The sequence below is a fragment of the Carlito syrichta genome, unplaced genomic scaffold (assembly GCF_000164805.1).
Source record: "Carlito syrichta isolate Samal-C Ts95f unplaced genomic scaffold, Tarsius_syrichta-2.0.1 Scaffold307993, whole genome shotgun sequence".
NCBI classification, from domain to species: Eukaryota; Metazoa; Chordata; class Mammalia; order Primates; family Tarsiidae; genus Carlito; species Carlito syrichta.
Genome location: NW_007252089.1, coordinates 385,985 through 412,435, shown reverse-complemented (window position 1 = coordinate 412,435; position 26,451 = coordinate 385,985). Strand labels below are relative to the sequence as shown.

The 26,451-nt window shown below is 37.2% G+C and overlaps 1 protein-coding gene across 1 annotated transcript in view; it reads left to right on the top strand.

Moving 5' to 3' along the window:
• CIR1 (corepressor interacting with RBPJ, 1) overlaps window positions 1–26,451 on the top strand; it is a 41,772-nt gene that overhangs the window by 13,814 nt on the left and 1,507 nt on the right. Inside the window, exons 8-9 of the mRNA XM_008064752.1 lie at window positions 23,965–24,071; window positions 24,938–25,023. Of these exons, the coding sequence (XP_008062943.1) occupies window positions 23,965–24,071; window positions 24,938–25,023 (193 nt within the window). The remainder of the gene's footprint in view (window positions 1–23,964; window positions 24,072–24,937; window positions 25,024–26,451) is intronic.

Here is a 26,451-nt window from a genome sequence, read left to right as displayed (position 1 = left end):
CACCTTTTTTTTCAGAGAGAAGGAGGTGATTCACATCCCCAGGGTAGGGAAGGGGGCCAAAGCTTAAGAAAACGTGCCCCGGCCATAGCTCAAAGAGCACATGGCCACACCATAGCTCAGCAAGGCAGTGGCCAATCATTTCTTTTTAGTACAAAGATGAAGACAAAGTTGACTATGCTAAAATGGTTTTTACTTGAAAGTTATTTACCTTCCTGCATATTACTGTCTGCTTAAGAAAAATTAGTCTAATTTGGTTTGGATCATTTTGGTTCTTTTTCTATAAAGATACTAAAACAGAGAAATTTTACCCTAAGTGTATCAGTGCCTTGCCTTGTTAGTGTATTATTGAGACAGCTGCACTAATCCAACCCTAACTTGTAATAGATCATAATAGAAATAACCTGCTTAACCCTGTAATTTAAGCAAGTCATGTCACTTTTATGAGCATCAATTCCTCATTTAAAAATAAGAATGATAGTATAACTCAGAGATTTTCAGCGTTTTTAAAGCAGCTGTCGAATTTTTTTTTTTAAAGAAGCCTTACATGAAATCCCAGTATATAGAACATACAAAAAGCAGAGCTGCTCTACTGAAGTGGATGCTCTGGGCATGAAGCTTCATCCTCTCAGCTACCCCCTACCCAGGCCTCTGCTGCACTCCTTTGACTTTCACTGCTACCTCATCTGAGTCCAGGTTCACCCCCAGTCAACAAATAATCTTCAGCCTCTGCTCTGTAGTTAGAGAACTTCTGTCCTCTAAGCCATATTCAGGCTGTAGGATTCAAGATGCCAGTTCTCAGATTAGTATGAGTTTAGGAATTTGACCAATTATTAAGTTTAATACCATCTTTTTAATGGTGTTTTAGAGGTCAGAATGTGTGGAGGAAGTATACAGACAGAATATTGTGATTGACTTTTTAAAAACTCCTTATTGCTCTAAATCAGGTTGAAAAACCACTTTTTTTTTTTTTGAGTTGGAGTCTCACTCTATCGCCCAGACTGGAGTGCAGTGGCCGCTCCCAGTCACCGCAGCCTCGACCTGCTGGGCTCCGGTGATCCTTCCACCTTCCAAGTAGCCGGAATTACAGGCATGCGCTACCACGCCCGGCTGATTTTTTAATTTATTGTAGAGTTGAGGTCTCGCCAAGTTGCCCAGGCGGATCTCAAACCCGTGAGCTCAGGCAGTCCACTCACCTCAGCCTCCCAAAGGCACGGGATTACGGGCTGAGCCGCCGAGCCTGGCTGAAAAACCACTTTTTAAGTAAAACTATTTGCTCAGTGATGAGACAGTATTATATAGACTTTGGTCTGGCAGTCTCTGACCAAAAAAATCTCACTAATGCCACAATCCAGATACTCTTAAAAGTCCACATACCTAATGTACCCTCCTCCCTTTCCGCCACCTAACGGGTAGAAGAAGGGAGAACAGCCCCAAAAAGAAATAGAGCCACAAGAAAATGGAGTATGATGAATCATATACCAAAACCCACCTGATCAAATATTTCTGACCATGTACTTGATTAGTAACAGGGACTTGTTCTGTCTGAAAAGCATAACCTGCTTTCTGGAAGGGATTGTATCTTTCCCGTCTTTTCCTTCTTCCCAACCTTGTAGTGCCCTTACAACTGTATGACTCACGGGTTGACTTGGGACAGGCAGAAGGTAGTAGTTGTCTTTGTTCCTCAGTCTTGTCTTACTCTAATCCTGCTTCTAAGAAAAGGAGTAGGATAAACTCTAGACTTAGCCCTTCTTTTATCCCATTGTACTCAGATGTCACCTCTGAAGGGACATTGTAATTTATTAAACCACTCAGATGTCTCCTGTCAGGGGACATAAAGAGATTGCTGGTGATTATACAGGACATGCAAGTGCAAATTTTTCAAAGACGTATGTTTCTTTGAAGTTTTCAATTCAAAACTGCACAAAAAAGCAAATAAAGAGATGGAATATATACAGAGATATACGTAAAAAGAAATCAGTTGGTGTTACCTAGAAAGAGAATTGTGTGAAGTGCTTTCATGGTAGTGCCAACACTTCTTTGTAACAGAAGGTAGCGATAAAGAGCTGTTTGCATAAGAAAGGCAGCTGTGGGTATACCCTTTGTATCATATGACATAACTTGAAAAGATAGGTAAGCAAGTTACTGTAGCCTTAAAAGAAAGACTTTTGAAGTTGAAGGCAGGTTGTTACCACACATAAAATATGAGATATAAAATTTTGATTTTTTTGGTCATAAATAAGTTTCTCAGTGTCCAAAATTCCTTATATGCAACATATCATTGCAATAATTGGTTTCAATGCTATACTATTTAATGTGAAGTGATTTGTTTTTTATATTTCATAAAAAAGTGTGGTTGAGTTGCAGGTAGATGATCTGCAAGTTGTCTCCGAGTGCAAAGGGTTAATAATCAATAGACTTGATTTCTCTTGAGTCTATATTGAATATCTACTAACAACAACCAAAAGAACCTGTGCCATTTGGTTAACGTATTTTCTAAGAGTATTGAAAACAATGAAGTAGCCAGGTATGGTGGCTTATACCTGTAATCCCAGCACTTTGGGAGGCCGAGGCCGGAGGATCACTTGAGCCAGGAGTTTGAGACCATCCTGGGCAATATGGTGAAACCTCTCTACAAAAAAGGAAAACATTAGCTAGGTGTGGTGGTGTACCTGTAGTCCCAGCTACTCAGGAGGCTGAGGCAGAAGGATCACCTGAGCCCGAGAGGTCGAGGCTGGGGTGAGCTGTGATCATGACACTGCACTTCAGCCTAGGCAACAAGTGAGAGACCCAGACTCAAAAAACAAAAATTAAAAAGATAACAGTAAAACCCTACAATGCCCACAATGATGTGAATTCAGATATAATGAGGCTAGTTATGACTCTTCTCCTCTCCTATTTATTAGTCTTATAATAACTCAATCTCTCAGTTTATACAATTGAAGTTTTTGGACCCAACTTATAGTGGAGTTTTATTGTAGTACTATTCCTCAGTCAAATGAAACTTTTTAAAATAAAATGAACAAAGTAGAAAAAAATGCTCAAGTTTGTGACTCCTGTCAAGTTTTAACATATATGTAATCAGACTAGAGAAGTCTGCATAGCAGTGGTTCTTTCTTTCTATCTAAATAAATTGAGCCTTGGGGTGGGAGAGGGTGAAAAGCATTACCTTTGCTGAAATCCTATAGTTTCTCTGCATGAAGTTGATATTCCTGATATATAAAATGTCAATATGAAAAAGATGAAGACAAACAGAAAGGAGCTAAAGACATAAATATAGATGGTTTACAAAAGGAAGAATTCACATGACCATTAAATAGGAGAATATTTTCACCAGCGTTAGTAACCAAAGAAATGAAAGCTAAAACAATATTTTATCTTTTTTGCCTGCCAAATTCAGTAAAGATGTACAAGATCTGTACATCCAGTGTTGATTCCAACACATGTGTTAAAGTGAACATTTTAATTCTCTGTTGATAAATTAGAGCAACCTTTCTGGAGAGCCATTAGACAAAACATATCAAAAGCCTGAAGCTCATGCATATTCTTTTACCTAGAAATATACCTTCTAGTAATTTATAATTAGAAAGTGATAAGAGAGTGATAAGATTTATAGTAGTAAAAGATTGGAAACAGCTCTAAATGTTCATCAGTGGTTGGTAAAATAAACTTACTCATTTATTCAGTAACCATTTGTGGAGCACTTATTCTGTGCCAGGCAATCTAGGCTGTAGGAACGTAATATCAAACAAGACAGAAAAGGTCCTCACTTTGATTATATAGGAAATGACACAGAGTAAACTAATAAATAAGAAATGTCAGGCATTTATAAGTTCTGTGATGAAAATTATATTGAACTTTATGATTAGAATTAAATGAGGAGTTACTTTAGATAAACCAGGAAGGGTTCTTCTGAGGAAGCACTGCTAAGCTGAGACCTAAAAGAAAGGAAGTATGCAGCTTTGCAAGGTCTTGGAAAAGAACACTTAGCATCTTACAAAAGGAACAGCCTTTCATGCAGAGGGCGCCGCCATCAGTTCTGAGAGGCCTTGTACATAGCTCCAACAGTCTATGCGCTTAACGACTGTTGGAGCTATGTAGATGCCTGCTTTGGATCTCCTGCTCTGCTGCTTAGTAGTTTCAGCAAGCTGCTTATCCTCCCTCTGCCTCAGTTTGTGAATGTCTGTAAAATAGGTACGGCAGTTGTAAGTTGCTATGGAACCTCGTAAGGTTGCTGTGGAAACTGGATGAGTTACGGTGCCTGACAAATAGTAAGCACTTTATGAGTATTTTTGAAATTAAATTATGGTGCATCCCCCCAAAATGGAATACCATACAGCCAGCCATAAGAGATACATAATATGAATATAGCTATAGGTCTATGTTGATGCGTGAGGATATATACTAGGATATATCAAGTTAAGGGGGAAAAAAGATTAAAAGATTAAAAAACAGTATCGTTTAAAAGTATGTGAGTGGGCAGCTCCTTCGGGTCCCCTCCCACTGTGGGAGCTTTTCTGTCCTCTCAATAAATCCTGCTTTAAAAAAAAAAAAAGTATGTATGTGCCCTTCACAATGTATATCTTCTCTTTAATAAATCTACCTTTATTAATTCAAAAAAATAAAAATATGTAAAGATAAACTGTAAAATATCAGGCATTCAGTGATTAAAGTAAAAATGGTCTTAGGATGAAGTTATTTTTTAAATCTATAAGATTTTAGAAGCTCTACCTTTTATGATAAAAGGATGGCTCACTGAATTAAGAGCCCCATTTGAAAATTAAATCTTAGAACTAAAGTGTTTATTTACTTTTTGAAATAATTGTATTTAGCAACTATGCATTTGGTTTCTTCTACATCAGTCAGTAAGTTTAGTTTTGGGGTTTTTTTGGATTTTTTTTTTTGATCAATGGTGTCACCTGTTGTGAAGGCTGGAGTGCACTGGCATGATCACGGCTCACCACAGCCTTGACCTCCTGGACTATAGGAATGCGCCACCACACTTGGCTAATTTTTTTATTTTTTGTAGAGATGAGGTCTCGCTATGTTGCCTAGCTAGTCCTGAACTCCTAGGCTCAAGCAGTATTCCCACTTTGGCCTCGATAAGTACTGGGATTACAGGCATGAGCCACCATGCCCGGCCTTAGTAAGTTTTATTTTTTTTAACTTATGTTCCAAGTTCATAGAAGATATAGACTCTACCCTTAGTTTACAATCTAACCAGACATATCACATTAACATATTACATAAGAAACACAGAGTAACTCCCAGTTTTCAGTCTAGGGAGGAAAACAAGGAGAGTAACAGAGAGTTAAATTATATAGGTAATAGAGGAGGTGGGACTAAAATGACTTTTGAATAATTAAAATTTAGACAGGTAGAAAGAAAGGTTGACCAAAAAGAAAGATTAGAAGAAAAACATAAGCACAGAAAATTGAACATGGTCAACTTTAAATGAGTAGAAACAAATTTGAAATGGCTCTCAAAAAGCTGGGCATAAAAGAGTTTTACCACTTATACTGCAGCCAGTGTTTCTCAAACCTACCTAATGTCAAGGGTCACCTAAGTATTTTGCATAAATATCAGTGCCCAAGCCTCTGTCACAGAGGGACTATTAAATAAGTCCTGAGAGGAGGAGTCTAAAAATCTTCCCCCGCCCAGCTGATACTCAGGATCTGAAAGTTTGGGGAAACAGTTGTAAGCAAAATTAATTCCGTAGACTGTGTGTGTGTGTGTGTGTGTGTGTGTGTGTGTGTGTGTGTGTTTTGCTTGTTTCTTTTTGGAAGAGGGGTAGTTGAAGGAAAAGGAAAGGTGTAATGTGTTGAAAGTGCTTTTTTAAAAAAAAGGCGGAGGAGACATTGTCAACATTCTCATTTTTCACCATGGTAAACAATCTAAATACCCAGCACTAGGGGAGTGGCAAAATAAACTGTTGCTATGTTAAGTAAACTAAAGAATATCAATCAAATCTACTCTATGATTCTCATATAAAACTACATGCATATAAATTAGGAATGGAATGAAACATGGAAAAATGAAAATAGTTAATATGTTAATTTGGTGAAATTACAGGTAATTTTCTATTTTTGAATTAAAATATGTGATTAATTAAAATTGGAAAAGAAACTTAAAATTTAGACTTTTCAAACATTGAATGTCACATGATATTCTTCAGAAGGCTAATGTTTTCCTTTGTACTCCCATATTAAATTTATTTTCAGAATAATTGGAACAGCTAAAAAAAGCAAAGACTTACTGGTGTGTTGTAAAGGCTGTGTTCATGATGAGAAATAACTAGCAAACTGAATTAATTCTTTGCCTCAGTCTTTATAGAATAAGGTGTTAGGGAAATTTCCATTTCCATATTTTCCTTTCACACTGACAAGGCATGAGAACAAACACTGGTAAATACACAGGGTATTTTAATTTATTAAATCCTGTATCACATCTAAAAATATCTGAAGACACTGAACCCTTTGATAAGATTATGTTAAAAAATAAATCAGTAGCTTTCATCAAATATGGTACCATATAAGATGATAATTACTGATCTATTTCTGATGCACTGTCAAGGTTAAGAACCATCAGCTTAAACTATATGTAAGAACAGATTGAAGATTTGGGAGAAAAGTACCTTGTTCAGTTTGTTTAAATTATGTTTTACTTATTACCAAATCATGAATATATCTTAAGGAAACAGTCATGAATATATTAAAAAATTTAGTCATGGGCCAGGTGTGATGGCTCATGCCTGTAATCCCAGCACTTTGGGAGGCTAAGGTGAGGATTGCTTGAGCCCAGGAGTTCAAGACCAGCCTAGGCAACATAATGAAACTCGGTCTCTACAAAAAATTTAAAAATTAGCCAGGTGTGGTGGCACATGCCTGTGGTCCCACAGACTGAGGTAGAGGATCACCTGAGCCCAGGAGGTCTAGGCTGCAGTGAGCCATGATCATGCCTCTGTACTCCAACCTGGGTGACAGAGAGAGACTGACTCAAAAAAGAAAAAAAAGAGATAAAATTTAGTCACAAAGAATTATGTATAATAGTGTGTACGTACGTGTGTGTGAGAGAGAGAGGGAGAGAAACACCTAATTGTCTAATAAAAGAATATCAAGTGAGTAATTATAGAATATTGTTACAATAGAATACTGTGCTGTGCAGCTAGTTAAAATGATCTGAAGATTTCTTAAGCATATGGACATTGTTTATAACATTTAGTCAGATATTTTAAAAAGCAGGTTATGAAACAGAATAGTTACATTTGTATTTTACTTTATGTCTTTAGGCAGACATATAGACAGAGAGACAGATACTCTTAGAAAAAGAATTGAAAGGAGATAGGCCAAAATATTAACAGTGGTTGTGGTTGTGTCTGGGTGGTAGGATTACTTGAGATTTTTAGTTTCATCTTTTTGCTTATTTACATTTTCATCAGTGAAGATAAATTGCATAATTTTAAAAAATGAACTGTTTTAGAAGAATTAAAGATTGTACATAAGAATAAACTATTTAAAATTGTATTGCTCAGTTAATACCTTTAAAGTTTGACTTGAATGTAACAGTAGTACTTAACTAAAGCTAATGGAAACTCTTAAAGGCTTCTCAAAAACAAAATCAGAACTCTACTATATCAAACAGGAAAGCAGGTAATAATGATGTTGTATTCTGAATTTGAATGCAATGAAAAATAAACTGACCAATTTCCTAATCCACTTGCTGATTCAAGCCAAAAAAATCTTTTCATTTAAAAAAAATCACCTATTGAATAATGTCTCACCAGTGAATAGAGATTATTTTTGCAATAAGGCAATTTCAGCAGATGTGGTTATCATGGGATAATCACACCCCTGGGGTACAGCCTTGTGCCTGTAATCTCTCAGGAGTGTAATTATTTCATGATAACCACACCCTCTGGTGTTGCATTATTTCTATTATGAAATTCTTAGTTTAGTATATAAAGTAACTTACTTTGATCACTGGAAACTGCAGGGTGCTGTTAGAATGTTCCAGCTGTGAGGTTTACAGAGACCAGCTATAAGATTTACTTCTCCTTTACAAAGTTAAATTAGGCAATCAAAATGCTTCTTTGGGCTAAGCTGGTTTAGAATATCTTTTGTACTGATAAGATCATCTTAACTTTATAAGTTTTCATCCACTTCAGATACATCAAAATTATACGTAAAACTTGCAAGCTTCAGTGGGGACTAATTTTTATAAAATGTTTTTATACTAAAATATAATTAAATGGGCAGTCCACTTGCCTTTTATCTATACTTTGTAGCCTTTATTCTTGTCATTGACTCTTAACATCTGTCAGTTACTTTTATTTTTAATGTATATTAAAATTAAACACTTTTTAAAAATCCACAGAGGTATTTCAACAGAGCAAGTGTTTTTTAACAACTTCATTGAGCTATAATTTAAATACCATACAATTTACTATTTGAAGTGCATAATTCAGTGGCTTTTAGTATAGTCACGGAATTACACATCCATCACCATAGTCAATTTTAGAACATTTTCATTACCCCAAAACAAAGCCCCCGACCCTGTAGCCCTCACTCTCCAGTCTTCAGCCCTAGGCAACCACTAATCTACTTTCTGTCTCCATAGATTTGCCTATTTTGGACATTTCACATAAATGGAATCATACAATATGAGGTAAAGAATGTGGTTTTGTACCTTTTTTTTTTTTGTCTTTGAAATTCACACTTTAATACAGGTACAGCCACCACCACCACTCCCCATTGTTTCTTAGAATGTATTTTCCTATGATGCTTACACACACACACACACACAAATGTGATATCAAAAATTCTTACCCACAAGCGAATTAGAGTTTATATATAGGTACCTATGAAATAAATTAATATTAGTCGCATTGTCTGCTAAAAATATAAAGCAGTGTTCTATTTATTACACTCCTCTTTTCCCTAGATAAGCAAACAAAGACTTAGCACATCTTTCCATGTTCGAATTTCAGATCCCTTCAGGAAACAAACAGGTGACATTAACCAGTCACTGTAGGAGAACTAGCCCCGAGGTTGCTGAAACTCTTCCAGTGGGTAGGGCCCACCCTCCATAGCCTGCTTCCCAGACACCCATCATGCTCACCATCGAATTCAGCTCTGTCCCAGCACTGAAAGGGGATGAACCCGCCCTGACACAGACACTTGTTTTATCATGCTTCACTTTACTGCACTTGGTAGATACTGTTTTTTTTTATAGATTGAAGGCTTGCAGTAACCCTGTGTTAAGCAAGTCTATCAGTGTCAGTTTTCTAACAGCTTGCATTAATCTTTTCTGAGTCACATTTTTGTTAAGTCTCACAATATCTCAGACTTTTCCATTATCGATATCTGTTATGGTGATCTGTGATCTTTGATGTTACTCTTGTCGTTGTTTTGAGACACCATAAACCATAATCAATAAATGCATGTGTTCTGGCTTTTCCACCGACTGGCTGTTCCCTAGTTTCTCTCCTTCTCCTCAGACCTCCCTGTTCTCTGAGACACAACAATATTAAAATTGGGCCAATAAATAATCCTACAGCAGCCTCTAAGTGTCCAAGTTAAAGGAAGAGTCACATCTCTCACTTTAATCAAAAGCTAGAAATGATTAAACTTAGTGAAGACGGCATGTTGACAGCTAAGATGAGTCGAAAGCTAGACCTCTTGCACCAGACAGTTAGCCAGGTTATAATGCAAAGGACAAGTTTTTGAAGGAAATTGAAAGTGCTACTCCAGTGGACACACAAATGAGGAAAAAGTGAAATAGCCTTACTACTGATACAGAGAAAATCTAAGTGGTCTGGAGAGATCAAACCAGCCACTATTCCCTTTAGTCAAAGCCTAATCAGAGTAAGGCCCTAACTCTCTTCAGTTCTGTGAGGGCGGAAAGAGGTGAGGAAGCTGGGGAAGAAAAGTTGGAATCTAGCAGAGGTTGGTTAATGAGGTGTAAGAAGAGAAGACATCTCCATAACATCAAGTGCAAGGTGAAGCAGCAAGTGCTTATGGAGAGGCTGCAGCAAGTTATGCAGAAGATCTAGCTGAGATCATTGATGAAGGTAGCCACCCTAAACAACAGATTCTCAGTGTAGATGAAACAGGTTTCTGTTGGAAGAAAATACACCTAAGACTTTCTTAGCTAGAGAGAAGTCGGTGCTTAGCTTCAAAAAACAGGCTGATTGACTTGATAGGAGCCAGTGCAGCTGGTGACTTTAAGTTGAAGCCAGTGTTCATTTACCATTCCGAAAATCTAGACCCTTTAAGAATTATGCTAAATCTACTCTGCCAGTGAAATGGAAAGCCTGGATGATAGCACATCTGTTTACAGCATGGTTTATTGAATATTTTAAACCCATTGTTGAGACTTGCTGCTTAGAAAACAAGATTCCTTTTATAATATTACTGCTCATTAGTAATGTACCTAGTGACCCAAGAGCTATACAGACAAAGGCTAGTCAAATTCTGTATTACACAGCAGTTGTATTTTCATTTTCTTTAGTTCAAAATATTTTTTACTTTCTCTCGAGACATCTTTAATTCCTGTATTTATTTAGAAGTATGTTGTTTAATCTCCAAGTATTTTGAGATTTTCCAGCTATCTTTCTGTTATTAATTTCCAGTTTAGGCCAGGCGTGGTGGCTCAGCCTGTAATCCCAGTACTTTGGGAAGCCAAGGCGAGAGGATTGCCTGAACCCAGGGAATCCTGGGCAACTTGATGAGACCTCGTCTCTACAATATATCACACACAAAAAAAGCCAGACGTGGTGGCATGTGTCTGTAGTTCCAGCTACTTGGAAGGCTGAAGTGAAAGGATCACCTAAGCCCAGCAGGTCGAGGCTGTGGTGGTCATGAGTGTGCCACTGCACTCCAGCCTAGGTGACAAGAGTGAGACTACAACTTAAACAAAAAAAAAAATTCCATTTTAATTCCATTGTAATCTGAGAGCATGTTTTGTGTGATTTCTATTCATTTACATTTGTTAAGAAGTGTTATGTGGCCCAGAATGTGGTCTATATGGTGAATGTTCTATACAAGTGGGAGAATGTATATTTGGCTGTTGTTAGATGAGATATGCCATATATGTCAACTATATTCAGTTGGTGGATAGTGCTATGCATTGACAACTATATCCTGCTGATATTCTGCTTGCTGGGTCTGTCAATTACTGATAGAGAGGTGTTGACATCTTCAAGTATAATTATGGATTTACTCTATTTCAAAAACATTTCCATCAGTTTTGCCTCACATATTTTGATGCTCTGTTGTTAGGCACATACACATTTGGGATTGTTAAGTCTTTTTGAAGAATTGGCCCCTTTATCACTTACGTAATACCTCTATTTTCTTTCTTTCTTTCTTTCTTTTTTCAAATGAGTATTGAACGAGTTGAGACATGGACAAGAGTCACACAGAATCATCTTCTAGTGAATGGTCATGCTGCAATGCCCAGCTCTGCAGCAGAAGCCGGCCTAGTGGTTCTGGGCCATTGACTTCTCCTAGGGCTGCCCTCCCATCATCAGAGGAGGGCTGGAGGACTCTTCACTATAGAGCCCAGGGGAGGCTGAGAATGTCCCTGCCCTCCTCCTATGCCTCTATTTTCACTGATAATTTTCCTTGCTCTAAAATCTGCTTGTTTGACATTTATATAGATGTTTCAGCTTTATTTGATTAGTGTTAGCATGGCATATTTTTCTCTATTTTTTTTTTCTTTTTCTTCTCCCATGGTAAAGAATCAAATCCATCCTTTTACTTTTAATTTTATCTGTATCTTTATATTTAAAATGGGTTTCTTGTGGACAACATATAGCTGGGTCTTGTTTTTTTAATCCGCTCAAATAGTCTACCTTTTAACTTGTGACGACTCATATTAAAAGTGATGATTGATATATTTGGATTAATATCTTCCATATTTGTTTTGTTTGTTTTTTGAGGAAAGGTCTCATTCTGTTGTCCAGGCTAAAGTACAGTGACTTGATTAAAGTTCACCGCAGCCTCAACCTCCTGGGTTCAGGCGATCCTTCTACCTCAGTCTCCCAAGTAGCAGAGTCTACAAGCACACACCACCAGCCCTGGGTAATTTTTTTATTTTTTGTAGAGGTGAGGTCTCACTATATATGTTGTCTGGCTGGTCTTGGACTCCGGGGTTTAAGCAGTCCTCCCACCTTGACCTCCCAAGTGCTAGGATTACAGGCATGAGTCTACCTGGCCAATAACTGTCATAATTGTTTTCTATTCATTGGCCTCATTTTTTGGTTTCATTTTTTTGACGCTTCTCTTTTTCTGTTTCCTCTGGTTTTAATTGAGCATTTTGTATGATTCCATTTTTCTCTCTTAACATATAAATTTTATCTCTTTTTTAAAATGTTTAAGTGATTGGAGTGTGCAGTATGCATTTACAATTAATCTAAGTCCACTATAAAATAAACATACAACTTCATGGTTAATGCAGGTACCTTATAATAGAGTAACTCAGTTCCTGTTATATAACTGAATTCTTCCCTCCTGTCCCTTATAACATTGCTGTCATACATTTCATTTATCCATAAGCTATAATCATCCGATACAGTTTTGCTACTATTATTTTTAACAAACTGTTATTTAGATTAGTTAAGGATATGAAAAGTAAAAGATTTTACCTTCATTTATTTCTCAAATGTTCTTCCTTTCTTTATGTAGATCTGAGGTTCTAGCCTATGTCATTTTCCTTTTCACTGAAGAACTTTTACTATTTCCTGCAGTGTAGGTCTTTTGGCAAAAAAAAAATTCCTCAATTTTTGTTTGTCTGAGAAAGTATTTTTCCTTCACTTTTGAAGGATAATTTCATTAGATACTAAATCTCTTTGTTTTTATTTTTTGCAGTTTGCACGATATGCTTAGTGGGTTTTTTGGTATTTATCCTGTTTGGTATTTTCTGAGCTCTGGGTATATGGTTGGGTGTAAATCATTAGTTTGGGGAAATTCTCAGTCACTGTTATTTCAAATATTTCTTCTGTTCCTTTCTCTCTTTATACTCCTGGTATTTCCATTATGCGCATGTAACATCTTTTGTAACGCCTTTTACTTTTTGTAGAAATATGTAAGAACTCACAATTCTTGCATATTTTTTCCTTTCCTCTCTCTCTCTCTTTTCAGTTTGGGAAGTTTCTGTTGACATATCTTCGAGCTCACTGATTCTTTCCAACTAATGAGCCCATCAAGGCATTCTTCATTTCTATTCGTGATTTTGATTTCTAGCATTTCCTTTGGATTCTTTCTGAGTTTTTGTCTCTCTGCTTACACTATCCATCTGTTCTTGCATACTGTCCACTTTTCCCATTTGAGTTCTTAGCATATTCATCTTAATTATTTTAAATTCCTAGTCTGATAATTCCAGAATCTCTGCCATATCTGACTCTGGTTCTGATGTTTGCTTTTCTTCTCAGACTGTGGCTTTGCTTTTTAGCATGTTTTGTGATTTTTTCATTGAAAGCCAGTAAAAGGAGCTGAGGTAAATAGGCCTTTAGTGTGAGGTGTCATGTTTTGTGTGGCTGAGAGTTAGGCTGCGTGTACTGTGGATATCAGAGACTAACATTTCCTCCAGTGTCTTTGTTTTTGTCTCTCCTATTATCTTTCAGTTTCTTGTGAGACTCCTTTCATATTAAGGGTCTGAGCCTTGCAGTTCTTTCATTTGTAATCCCCTAGTATTACACAAGAACCCTCTTGCTGGTAAGATGTGGGGCAAAGAAAGCATCATATAATTCTATGATTAGGTCTCAGTCTTTTAGTGAACTTACGTCCCTGGGCTGTGACCTTCACTAGTGCTTCTCAGCATTCTTTTCCCACACTTCTCAGCTTTTTCTCCTGCATAGGTTTGGCTCTGGTAAAATAGTCTCCCTGGAGAGTATTTGTTAAAGACAACAACAACATGCTCTGTGCATGTTTCAGAATGGTTACTTTCTCCTTCCCGCTGATGGAAGGGAAGCACAAGGAAATTGTTCCTTGGTCTTCACGGTGAGAACTTGGGGGTACTGCTGAGAGCAAAACTCACCCAAGTGTGTGGCTCCATTACAAAACTGTGGGACCTTGCTGTGCTTGGGCCTCTGGGGGTGTTCAGTCCAATGCTCAGTCTCCAGCAGTCTGGCAGTTATCCTTTCCGTAGTTCTACCAGTTGCTGACTCCAGCCATAGTTCCTGATTCCAGTAAGGGTAATCCTCTCTATCACCTGTCTCTCAAGTTTTCAGGACAAGAGTTTGCCCTGTCACCTCAGTTCTTTGATAGATTTAAGATTTGTTGGTTTTTTAGGGTTTTTTTTCTTTTTATGAGGATAAGGGGACTTTTAGACTATATATTGGACTGAAACTCAGAAGTTATAAAAGCAACAAAAGTGAATAAACTATGACTCAAACTTGCTAACAGCTGTTTCATATTTTACTAATTATTTGGGTTTTGTATTTTTAGGTTTACGTTATTATATATTTATGGTTACTCCCTCTTTTAAAACCAAAGAAAAGACATGTTGCATAGACTGGAGTACAGTGGTGCAGTCATGGCTCACTGCAGCCTCGAACTCCTGAACTCAAGCGGTCCTCTGGCTTCAGCCTCTTGAGTAGTTGGGACTACAGGTGCAAGCCATGGTGCCCAGCTAATTTTTTTTTTAAATGCAAAATGTGTTTATTGGGATGATTTCCCACTCATCTTGTTTGGGGCGCTTTTAGTGCTGCTTCCTGCTAAAGGAACACCCTTCTGTAAGCCTTGCCTTTCCTCCTTTTGGCTGGAGTCAGCAACTGGTAGAACAGAACAGTGGAGCAGCCAACACACAAAGCTGCTACTGTGCCTGGCTGAAGACCATGATGGTTTTATAGCATCGTGGGCATTTTATGTCCATGAAGTAGGACTTGGGGCTCTGCACCAGGCGATTCTTGTGTTTCCTCTTCTCTTATGAAGAGGGATGAAGGAGAGCCTTTGCAAGAGTCATGTTCTTGTGGGTAAGTTGTCACCACCGGGAAGACAAATTTTTAAATTTTTTGTAGAGATGGGGGTCTCACTATGTTGCCCAGACTGGTCTCAAACTCCTAGCCTCAAGTAAGCCTCCTGCCTCAGCCTCCCTGAGTATTGGGCTTACAGGCATGAACCACTGCCCCTTGCTTCATAATTTTTGCTTAAGATATAATTTTTAAAATATTTGGAATTAACTAGATAATATGATAAATTTTATGATTTGAATAAAAGTACATTTCAAGTTCAAAATGGTGTCACTGGACACACTAGACATACACAGAATGACTTTTTTTTTTTTTTTGAGTTGGAGTCTCACTCTGTCGCCCAGATCGGAGTGCAGTGGCGGCTCCCAGCCACCTCAGCCTCGCCTGCTGGGCTCCGGCGATCCTTCCGCCTCAGCTTTCCAAGTAGCCGGAATTACAGGCATGCGCTACCACGCCCGGCTGATTTTTTGATTTATTTGTAGAGATGAGGTCTCGCCTGCCCAGGCGGGTCTCGAACCTGCGGGCTCAGGCAATCCACTCTCCTCAAAGCCACCAGGCTTTTTTTTTTTTTAATATTGCCTAAGTCAGCCGGGTTTGGTGGGCCCGGCTTCTTTTTTTTTTTTTTTAATATTGCCTAAGTCAGCCGGGTTCGGTGGCTCAGCCTGTACCCCGCGCCTTTGGGAGGCTGAGGAGAGTGGATTGCCTGAGCCCGCGGGTTGGAGACCCGCCTGGGCAGGTGAGACCTCATCTCTACAATAAATCAAAAAATCAGTCTGGCGTGGTAGCGCGTGCCTGTAATTCTGGCTACATGGAAGGCTGAGACGGAAGGATCGCTGGAGCCCAGCAGGTCGAGGCTGCGGTGGCCGGGAGCCGTCCCTGCACTCCAGTCTGGGCGACAGAGTGAGACTCCAACTCAAAAAATATATATATATATTGCCTAAGTCTCAGTTCCAAACACACCATTAATGACTAAAATGATGATAAGTACTTAATGTTTCAAGGGTCTCTATGTAACCTTGTGTACAGTGTAACTTTTAGTGTGTTCAAACAATATGAAAGTGAATAGTTCACATTTAAGAAAGTCTTATTTTATACTTGTTGAAAAGATGTGCTTGTGTATCTGTGCTTTTTTCCTTACCGAATTTTCCCTAACTCTTAATTTTTTTTTGAGTCAGCGTCTCACTCTGTTGCCCAGACTGAAGTGCAGTGACACAATCATGGCTCCCCGCAACTTAGACCTCTTGGGCTCAGGCAATCCTCCCAGCTCAGCTTCCTGAGTAGCTGGGATCACTGGTATGTGCCACCATGCCAGCTATTTTCTTTTTTAGAATTTTTTTGTAAAGATGAAGTCTCACTATGTTACCCAAGTTGGTCTCGAATTCCTGGGCTCCCAAAATGTTGGGCTTACAGGTGTGAGCCATCACGCCCGGCCTAAATTTAATTTTTCTTGAAGAATGTCACACTAAGCTGTAGTACTGATAGAAGTTTTTTGCAGCAAAAGCTCTCACATGATGTTCTGTCTTTTCATAAACCTTTCATGTTGAAGGCATTTTTGTTGCTTGGAAACACATTTGGGAAATTTACTCAAATAATTATCTGATCATTGCTAGAAAGACACCTAAGAGCATGCTGGAGGAACTTTCAGTAGAAAGCTGGATGATAAACTTAGTTGTTCTCTGACAACCCGGCCTGAATCTGTTTTGAAGTTCCCTCATAACTCCTTGAAGTAGTTGAATGCTCCCGGCAATAGTTACTAAGATAGCCCTACATTTGATGGCAGGCATCATAATCCTACTGCAGAAAAACATTTGTGTTACCAGAATTTCCTTAATACTAAACTCCTAAAATAGGCAGATACTGAAACTAACAAAGGATTGATTTCAAAATAAAGAAGTGAAGTCAGCCACCATTTCTCTTTTATAATATTTAATTGATCATAGTTGATTATACTTGATTGTAGTTGATTATAGTTCTCTTCTTTATAAAATGTATGTTATGTTTTTAAAGAATGTTTACGCAAGGGGAAGCTAGTTAGCTGAAAAGAAATATTGACCTATTAAAGAGATTTTTCCGTAAAACTTGTCCAGTCATAATGCCTTAGAGGTCAAAATCATGCTCTGTATCAGTACTTTAAATTTTGGCTGTTTTATTTGAAGTGATCACCAGTGTTTAAGTCATCTCAAACGAAACACATTATTATAATGTAGTGATTAAATCTGTTGTTAGCATGGCTGTTCCTTGAAATTTCATTGTCTTGAACAAACTAATTCCAGTCTCGTTCTGTCAGTAAATGCCTCTGCTCTGTGTTAAAAGTGTGTCCTAGTGGAGGCTGCCCCTCCCTTCATCTCAGAAGGGTATCGGTCATGATCTCTTTCCATGTTAACCATCATGCCATCTACTCAAGGTCTGCCAGCTTCCAGTACAGATTAGTTTGTGATTACTTGAGCAAGGGAGAATGAGTGAAATGCAGTCGACCTAGTACATGCTAATTTTTCTACCCAAATCATGCTTAATAAGCTTAATATGCACCTCCATGTTCTACTCGCTACTTTAGTGAGTGAGTGAACGGAAAGGCCTTGCTAACTATTCTCAGCACAACTGTTTCTAATCTCGTCTGCCTGTGGCTTATAATACAAAATTATAATTTATGTTTTTCTTATGAACTAATTTTCCCAAAATGTTATGAACTTGAAGGCAAAAACCAAGTTCTCTCAAGTAACTAGTGAGATAAAGTAGTAAACTCTCAATAATACATACAGATTTTGAAAACCATTTTCTGTGTTATATACTAGAGACATGTAAGTTCAAATTCTCTATGCAGGGCTCTTCTTACGGAATGATGTGTGACATATAGGTCTGATGTGAGTCTATGGTGGTGCAGTTCTTGTCTAGTCATCACGCCAGCTGGTTTTAAATATCATGCGTAACCTTTTTTTAAAGTAAAATACACTGGTCCTAAGTGTAGATTGTGAGTTTGACAAATATATACTCGCAGGTAACCGACATCCCTCACAAGACATACATTGCCATCACCCTAGAAAATGTCCTGTTGTCCCTTTCCAGTCGGCCTCCTCCTCCCACAGCCACTTGTCTAACTTCTCATCCCATGAATTAATTGCACCTATTGTTGAGCTTATGTAAATGAAATTATATAGCATGTGCTCTTTTGTGTCTGACTTTACTCAACGTTTTTGAAGCTCATGGATGCGTAACTTTTCAAGAGCATTCCTATTCCCATAACTTATTTAAAACATAATGCTAAAGACTTCATGTTCATCACAACACATGATTTTTTTAGTCTTCGAGGGCTATGACATCACTTTATTATTGCTGGATGTGTCATCGCTAAAACATTGGCGTATACGTTTAACTGAAAGCATAAGTAAAAGACATAAACATAAGTCATATGTCTTGATATTGATTCTGTAAAGCGAGGTTGTTTTTAATAAGCAGTGATTTTTTTCACTAGCATATAATAAGGACAATTTCATATTTCCTTGCCTTTGTGTAGTTTCCAGACACATTGCCTAAAATGAAATGTTTACTTTTTCCTTTACATTGTATGTTTTTATAGAGATCAATTAGCTGTCTTCAGTATGAACTTGGGATAAGGGCAGTAAGAAACCCTATTGTTTCCAGCCCCCACTGAGATGAACTGGCAGTGTCAGGAAAATTCCCAGGATAGAGCAGTTTTATTACAATTCAGCACAATTGGTTCTTGCATAACCTTTAGAAAATCATACATAAAACATTCTCATCTATATAAATAAAAATCACCCACTCACTTTATTAATAGCTTTCACTATTCACTTTTTTCCTGGGTCTTATGCTGCATGTTCCTACTGTGCCCCTTTTTTTAGTCTTTTTTTAAAGGTAACTTTCTATAAGCTGTCTTAAAAGCAGAACGGTTATGGTAATATTAGGAATCAAATGTAAGTATGAGAGCATTCCCACTAGCACAGATCTCCCTCTTGATCACATACTAGAACTAGTGTCTCCAAGTGTCCTTTTTATATTTAGTGACAGGGACTGGCTTATTCACTAGATATAGTCAATTTAACTTTAAGAAAGAAGGATCCTTTCATGGAAATAATCATATTTTATTTGTGATAATGTTTGGAGTTTATTTTAAAACACGTACTTGTAAGTGTATATTACTACTGTTAGTTACTATGACTGCAATAAATACATGGTGAAAGTGGTTTCAAGAACGTACCAGGTAGAAGTCTCAGCCTTTTTCTTTAGCTAGAAATGTGTTTTCATTAGCCAGAAATGTTTTCAGCTGTCATTTTCTATGTCCTCAAAGTATGTGCTATAAAATACCAAAATAATTTAATAATAAACCTCTAGATTTGACTACCAATTTATAGGAAATATGAGAGCTAGAAGAACATGTTAAATGGTGTCACTGTCCAGTGGAAAATCTACAGGACGAACTAATCCAGTTTTTTCAACAAATGAATAGCATTGGAGGGAGGGAAAATGTGGGTAAATTTTTTATATTAAAAGAGACTTTGGAGATGTATAAGCCAGATGCAACGTGAGAACCACATGTAGATCCTAATCTGAACAAACTGACTGTAAAAAGATTCTTTTGAGACAATTGGAGAAATCTGAATTCTCATCAGTGATTAATACTAAAGTAACATCTGAGATTTTATTTAAAATACAAGAAAAGAAATAAAGGTGAAGGTAATAGATAAAGCAAGAATGTCAAAATAGTAATTTTTGAAGCTGGATGGTGTAGGTTTGAAATTTTTCATAGTATAAAGTTAAATTAAAACACGCACACACGCCGGGCTCGGTGGCTCAGCCTGTTTCCACGCCTTTGGGAGGCTAAGGTGAGTGAATTGCCTGAGCCCGCGGGTTCGAGACCCGCCTGGGCAACTTGGCAAGACCTCATCTCTACAATAAGTCAAAAATTAGCCGGGCGTGGTAGTGCGCGCCTGTATTTCCGGCTACTTGGAAGGCTGAGGTGGAAGGATTGCTAGAGCCCAGCAGGTCGAGGCTGCGGTGGCCGGGAGCAGCCACTGTACTCCAGTCTGCGTGACAGAGTGAGATTCCAACTCAAAAAAAAAAAAAAAATACACGTACACACACATATAATAGGAAGGAAAAAAAATAGGTCACTGCTGTAATAGCAAGCAAAACTATATTCACTTCAGGAACAGCAATTTAGTTTCAGCAAACAGCAGCATCCTGTACATGTGTGTTGAACTTGGGGTAAGGGAGGGAAGGTGTTTCCCAATCAGCCACACCTAGCCTCATTGCTCTCTTTTCCCACTTAATACCATGGAATTTTAAGTGATAATGCAGTGTTTGAAAATAATGATGAGCTCTGAGTGGAAGATTCATCTGACCTTGAGAAAAGCAAGTGGACCTAATGCTTTTTCCAATTGTAAAGTCCATTATATGGCCTTTCCTTGTGGCCAGGACTTGTGAGTTCGGATATTATTCTCTGATAAAAATACTTAGGCCAGGCTTTGTGGCTCAGCTTGTAATCCCAGCACTTTGGGAGACTAAGGCGAGTGGACTGCCTGGGCCTGCAAGTTCGAGACCCACCCGGGCAACTTGACAAGACCTCGTCTCTACAATAAATCAAAAATTAGCCGGGCGTGGTAGCGCGCGCCTGTAGTTCCAGCTACTTGGAAGGCTGAGGCAGAAGGATCGCTGGAGCCCAGCAGGTCAAGGCTGCGGTGGCCAGGAGAGTGCCACTGCACTTCACTGCACTCCACTGCACTCCAGTCTGGGCGACAGAGTGAGACTCCAACTCAAAGAAAACCCAAAAAAACACTTAGTTTACTACGGGACTTTTTTTTTTTTTTAACCTTTAATTGTTTTTGTTTAGCTCTATAAAAATGAATGTTCTTAACACATAATTTTGTACAACATAACTTACCTTCTGGGAATTTTTTTCTTTCTTGAGACTCTGATTTCATGGTATTTTTCTAGTAGAATATAGCCTGGGTCTAATGAGGACATGGACGTGAACACCATAGACACAGTTGGTATTTTGACACCTATGCCACAGCAAAGAGAGTTTGCGAAATAAATGAATATTGAAAGTAGTTTCTTCAGTGGACCTACTTTAATAAATTGAAACCTTTGTTTTCAGGATATGAAGATTTAACTCAGGTTAGCTGAGAAGATCTAGAAAAGAGCTCTCACAAATCTGCATCTTAGAACAAATGCCTTTTTAAAAAAATTCTCTAGTATTATTCTGCCATATCAAATTTAAAAGACAACCACTTTCACCTTTAATTTAAATTATTAGGGCCCAATATGTAAAAGTAGTTATTTTGCATTTGAACGTATTTGTGTAATCTATTTTATTAATATATCTGTATAATCTATTATATCAACTAATTCTTGAGTTCTCCGAGACAACTGTTGTTATTGTGACTCTACACAGCCTTTGTCACAATGATACGAAAGGATAAGGATGTCTTAATTAAGCCTGACTTTTCATATCTCCTAAACCCAGAACTGTTGATGATAGGAGAAGGTTTAAGTACAAAAATATGTGAATAAGACTGGATTTTGAAAAGCAGTACTACTAAGAGCATTTTTTAAATTATGAGGACTACCATAAAATAGTCATGGAAGTTGTATAGCTACTGGTAAAAATCATAGCTGTTGTTGTCTGTCGGGCACTTTACTAAGCACTGTATTTATAGTCTTACAATATGGAAGTGTGCTAAGTTTATGTGTACTACACAGAGTTCAGCTGGAGTTTTCAAGACTGTAAATGCTAGAAGAGTAATAATTGTTTCATAATCTGTATACTCTCTGAAACACTAGGGAAAGAGGTAATTTTCTTGAAGTAGCTGGAAGTACTGTAAAGAAGGCATATTTTCTAAAACATCTTATTAAAATTAACTGGCTTGTGTTGAAAATTGATTAAATTAATATAACCTGTTATCATGCTCTTTGACCCTTCCTGGAGTGGCTTTTATCCTAATTCTTAGCAAGTTTGCTATCTGAATTCATTGAACATCTAATAAAATTGTTGACAAGGAAATGTAGTTTTGACACTTCAGAAGAGACATTTTCCACTTAACAAAATTATGTTCCTACATTTGAAATTTCAGAAGCCACTAGAGTGAACATTCTGTTATTCATTTAAAGCTATTATATGAGCAGTTGTGTGCCATTTAGAGGCAACCAGCATTTACATATTTTTATTTAAAACATTTTAAAGTGCAATTTTATTTAAGATTTTATTATCAGTATTGGCAACCAAATTGACTAAGGACTTATTACAGTAATCCATAGGAATTAAGTATCTTGTATAGAATAAAATCAAATAAAAATCATGTACTGTTTTAAATATAATGAAATAAATGGTGTTTTGTTTTTAACTAATGGTGTTTTTCCTTAAAAAATTAAGTCATCACATCACTAATAACTTCCTTATACTTCAAAAATAGGCAGTTTTTTCCTATCCTCTCCTTAATACCTAGAGCAAACTTTCGGTTGTTCTTGGTAATATGAATAGAATGGTAAAGCCCAGAGAGTCCATTAAAATATATTAACCTGTATCTGAACTTTTCCCACCAAAATTTTTTTTACCAGAGCTGCTGTTGACAAGTAAACAGATTGGAATTGATTGCCTTTTGCTTTCCTTGGCGACATAATAGACAAATGTGCAATAAATGGTAAAAGACCAATAAAGCAATAAAAAGAAAAAGAAATAGCATTTAATCAACAAACTAGAGAATCCATTTCTGAATGTTTCTCTATCCCCTACCCTCCCTTATGAATTCCTTGTCAGCAGTAACTGTCTCATTCTTCCTTATATGACAGACATATCACTTAGGATAGTTCATTTAAGCCAGTGTAGATGATTTAGGCCAGAAACCTTAAAGAGCTGCCACGCAATGTTGTCATTAGTTTACTGTCTGCAGGGAAAATGAAACGGAAATATACAAAAGGCAGAAAGAATCTCTCTATGTTTGAGGGAAGGGGGCAGATCTTTTTTTAAAATTTTTTAATTTGTCTAATGTTAGCGCACATCTGGGAACCAGAAAGAAGCTCACTTTCAGTTAGGGATTTTGCAAAAGTGGAAACAGCAGTTTGTGGAAAAATATAAAACATATACACCTATAGTCAGCCTAAAATTGTATGTCACCATCCCCAGACTAATAACTAGAAATGTCACAATCTGAAATTACACACACACACACACACACACACACACAGAGGGTGCCAAAAAATGCATACGTATTTTAAGAAAGCAAAAAACTGTTTTAAAATTGTAGATTAATACAAGTCATGTTTGACTTCCGCAATTACAAGAGGTACTCAAAGTGGTGACCATCAGCGTCCAGACAGTTCTGATTACGGTGAACTAAAAGTAATACATAGAGAGCATCGCTTAAAATGTGTATACATTTCTTTGGCACCCCGTTGTCTGTGTGTGTGTATGTGTGTGTGTGAGACTATATATATGCAAGTTTAAAGTATTTGATGGCTAACCATAGGGAGAGAGAGTGTGTGTGTGTGTGTGTGTGTGTGTGTGTGTTTGATGATCAGCAACCACGTGGCAATGTATTTAGTATTTGTATTTGATAAATAAGTGTGAGAAATTTTGAGTGATATATTGCTTTTGTGCATTTAAAATGTGCCTTTTTTAAACGGACACCTACTAAGCAAATAACTATTAAAAGTTTAATTGTATTTTTTGATCATCTTTGCTTTTATTTTATGCTAAAAACTGCCAACCAGACAACATCTAAATGTATCTTTTTCAATATGACAAAGTTACATAAGAAGAGACTCCCCTTGCATGTAAAGAAAAATGCAATTATTTTCTATTCTGAATCTCCAGACTGCTGTTTTAGAAAATCATATCTGATTATTTGCTCAGCAGAAGATTATTGAGTTGATTTAGCTGTGATTTTACTTAACAAAGCATCAACTGCATTCCTACTGTGGAGTCCGAAAAAGGTAGAGAGATATAAATGATACATTCAAACTGTGATTTTTGTGAACAGGGCCATCGATGCACCCCTCGGAGCTAATAGCGGAGATGAGAAACAGTGGGTTTGCACTGAAACGAAATGTACTGGGGAGAAACTTGACCGCAAATGATCCATCACAGGTAATGATCTTTTTATCAGTAAGCTGAAAATGTCTATAAATCTAAATGTGATTGCTTGTGAATTGCTACTTAATGTTTTCCAATATGCATATATCCATAGGAAAGTAAGATAGAGCAAAGAAAATACCCAAAATGTATTTTGATTTTGCCTCTTTATTATTTTAACCTAAATGAGAAATTGTTTATAAACCTATATTTTAATAAATGAATCTGCTCCTCCGGGTTTATGTGGATAAAACATCTAACTGAACTGTTGATAAGGTTGCTGTTTTTTCCCTCCTGCTAACTTACCCTGACATAACATTAAATAGAACCAATGGGAAGACACATATAAAAACAAACCCCTAAAAATTGGAAACATTTTTTAAACTTATGTAATTTATTAAGCTGTACATAGATCAAGAAAATTAGTTTGAAGGGCTATATTATCAAATATTTGATAATGTATTGTTGAAATATTAAAGGCTAAAATTGTGGATATTTTGACCTTCCTATAAGGCTCATGATCTTGTTTTTTATATTTCATTACATTAAAAATAAAATATTTAAACTGGCAGGTGTTTACATTCAAGAGATAGAAAGCAGAAGCTATGCTATAAACATGTTATTTATGTTTCTCTATTGTCCTCTTCCTGATAGTTTCCTAATGCTGGCAAAGCAGCCGTGTTAGCCTCTTAGTGCATCATAGTGGAAGGTAAACCACAAGAAAATTTTCAAAATCCCCTCCCACTTCTCAACCCAAAATATCATATCCATCAATAGTGTGTCCCTAATACAAAACTTCTTACTTATACATGTTTTCTTTCTTAGATGCTAACTAACTGATCTTGAAATCTAGCAATGTAATGATGTCTTTGTTGACTCAGGAGTATGTTGCAAGTGAGGGTGAAGAAGATCCAGAAGTTGAATTTTTAAAGTCACTCACAACCAAACAGAAACAGAAACTTCTCAGGTAACTTTAAAGTATAAATTTAATAAGTTGATATTTCTCTTTATGTGTCATGTTAATATCACATTCAACTCAGATCCTAAGAGCTCATGAAAGTACTTAAACCGTGCATCACATTCATTAATTTATCCTTCACCTATGGCGAGTACAGTTTTGTCTTTCTTTTCAGTAATGTTGAAATGAGTGTGAGAGTGTATCCTCGGATTATACTACAAAGCGATTGCACTTTTCAGAACATTTAATTTGGAAATAGCCGGGTGCAGTGGCTCACCCCTGTAATCCCAGCACTTTGGGAGGCAGAGGCAAGAGGATTGCCTGAGCCCAGGGGTTCAAGACCAGCCTGGATAACTTGGCAAGACCTTGTATCTAAATAAATCAAAAAATTAGCTGGGTGTGGTGGCGCGTGCCTATAGTTCCAGCTACTTGAAAGGCTAAGGCAGAAGGATCACCTGAGCCCAGCAGGTCAAGGCCGCAGTGGCTGTGAGCATACCACTGCACTCCAGCCTGGGCGACAGTGAGACTCCAACTCAAAAAAAATAAAATTGGAAATAGACTCATTTGTAGCTTTTACATTTCATAGTAGATTAGTTGTATATATCTTTGTATATTGTTTGTTCTTAGAAAACATTTTTGGCCATTATTTTTTAATTTTGTAAAATTTTATGAGGAATCTAGAAAGAATGCTTAAATTTAAGGTCAATGTGAGTTTAGTTAAACAGATTACCTCTGGATTAAAGAATCTAAGAAATGTCTCCTGAGCCCAACAGAGGGAGCTCATGATGTTTGCAGTATGTGGAGTTTTGAGAATGACAGGACCCAAAGTGGTTTATTTTCATAGTGATTCAAGTATATCATAAAAACAATTTGCTCTTCTGAGAACGAGAATTACATTTCAGAAATTCAGAATGTCTTAATAGGATTTTCCTAATTACTTGTAAAACTAAACAAGTGTTGAAAACGAGTAAGTGATTATATTATTTTATAAAACAAAAAAAAGGGGTATCAAAATTTTAAAATGGATTCTTATTCAGAATTTCTGGAGAATATACTCTTGACTTTTGATAATGTAATATTGATTAATATTTCCATACTTTAAAATTGTACACACATAAAATTAATTTTTCATCTGACTATAGTTGTATATTTGAGTTTATAGTAGGTCCACCTGATAGAGTAGATCCACTTTTCACAGGCTTTCTTAAATCAGGATAACTATTTATTTATTTTTTTTATTTTTTGAGTCGGAGTCTCACTCTGTCGCCCAGACTGGAGTGCAGTGGCCACTACCAGCCACCGCAGCCTCGACCTGCTGGGCTCCGGCGATCCTTCTGCCTCAGCCTTCCAAGTAGCTGGAACTACAGACACATTACCCATGTCTGGCTAATTTTTTAATTTATTGTAGAGATGAGGTCTCACCAAGTTGCCCAGGCA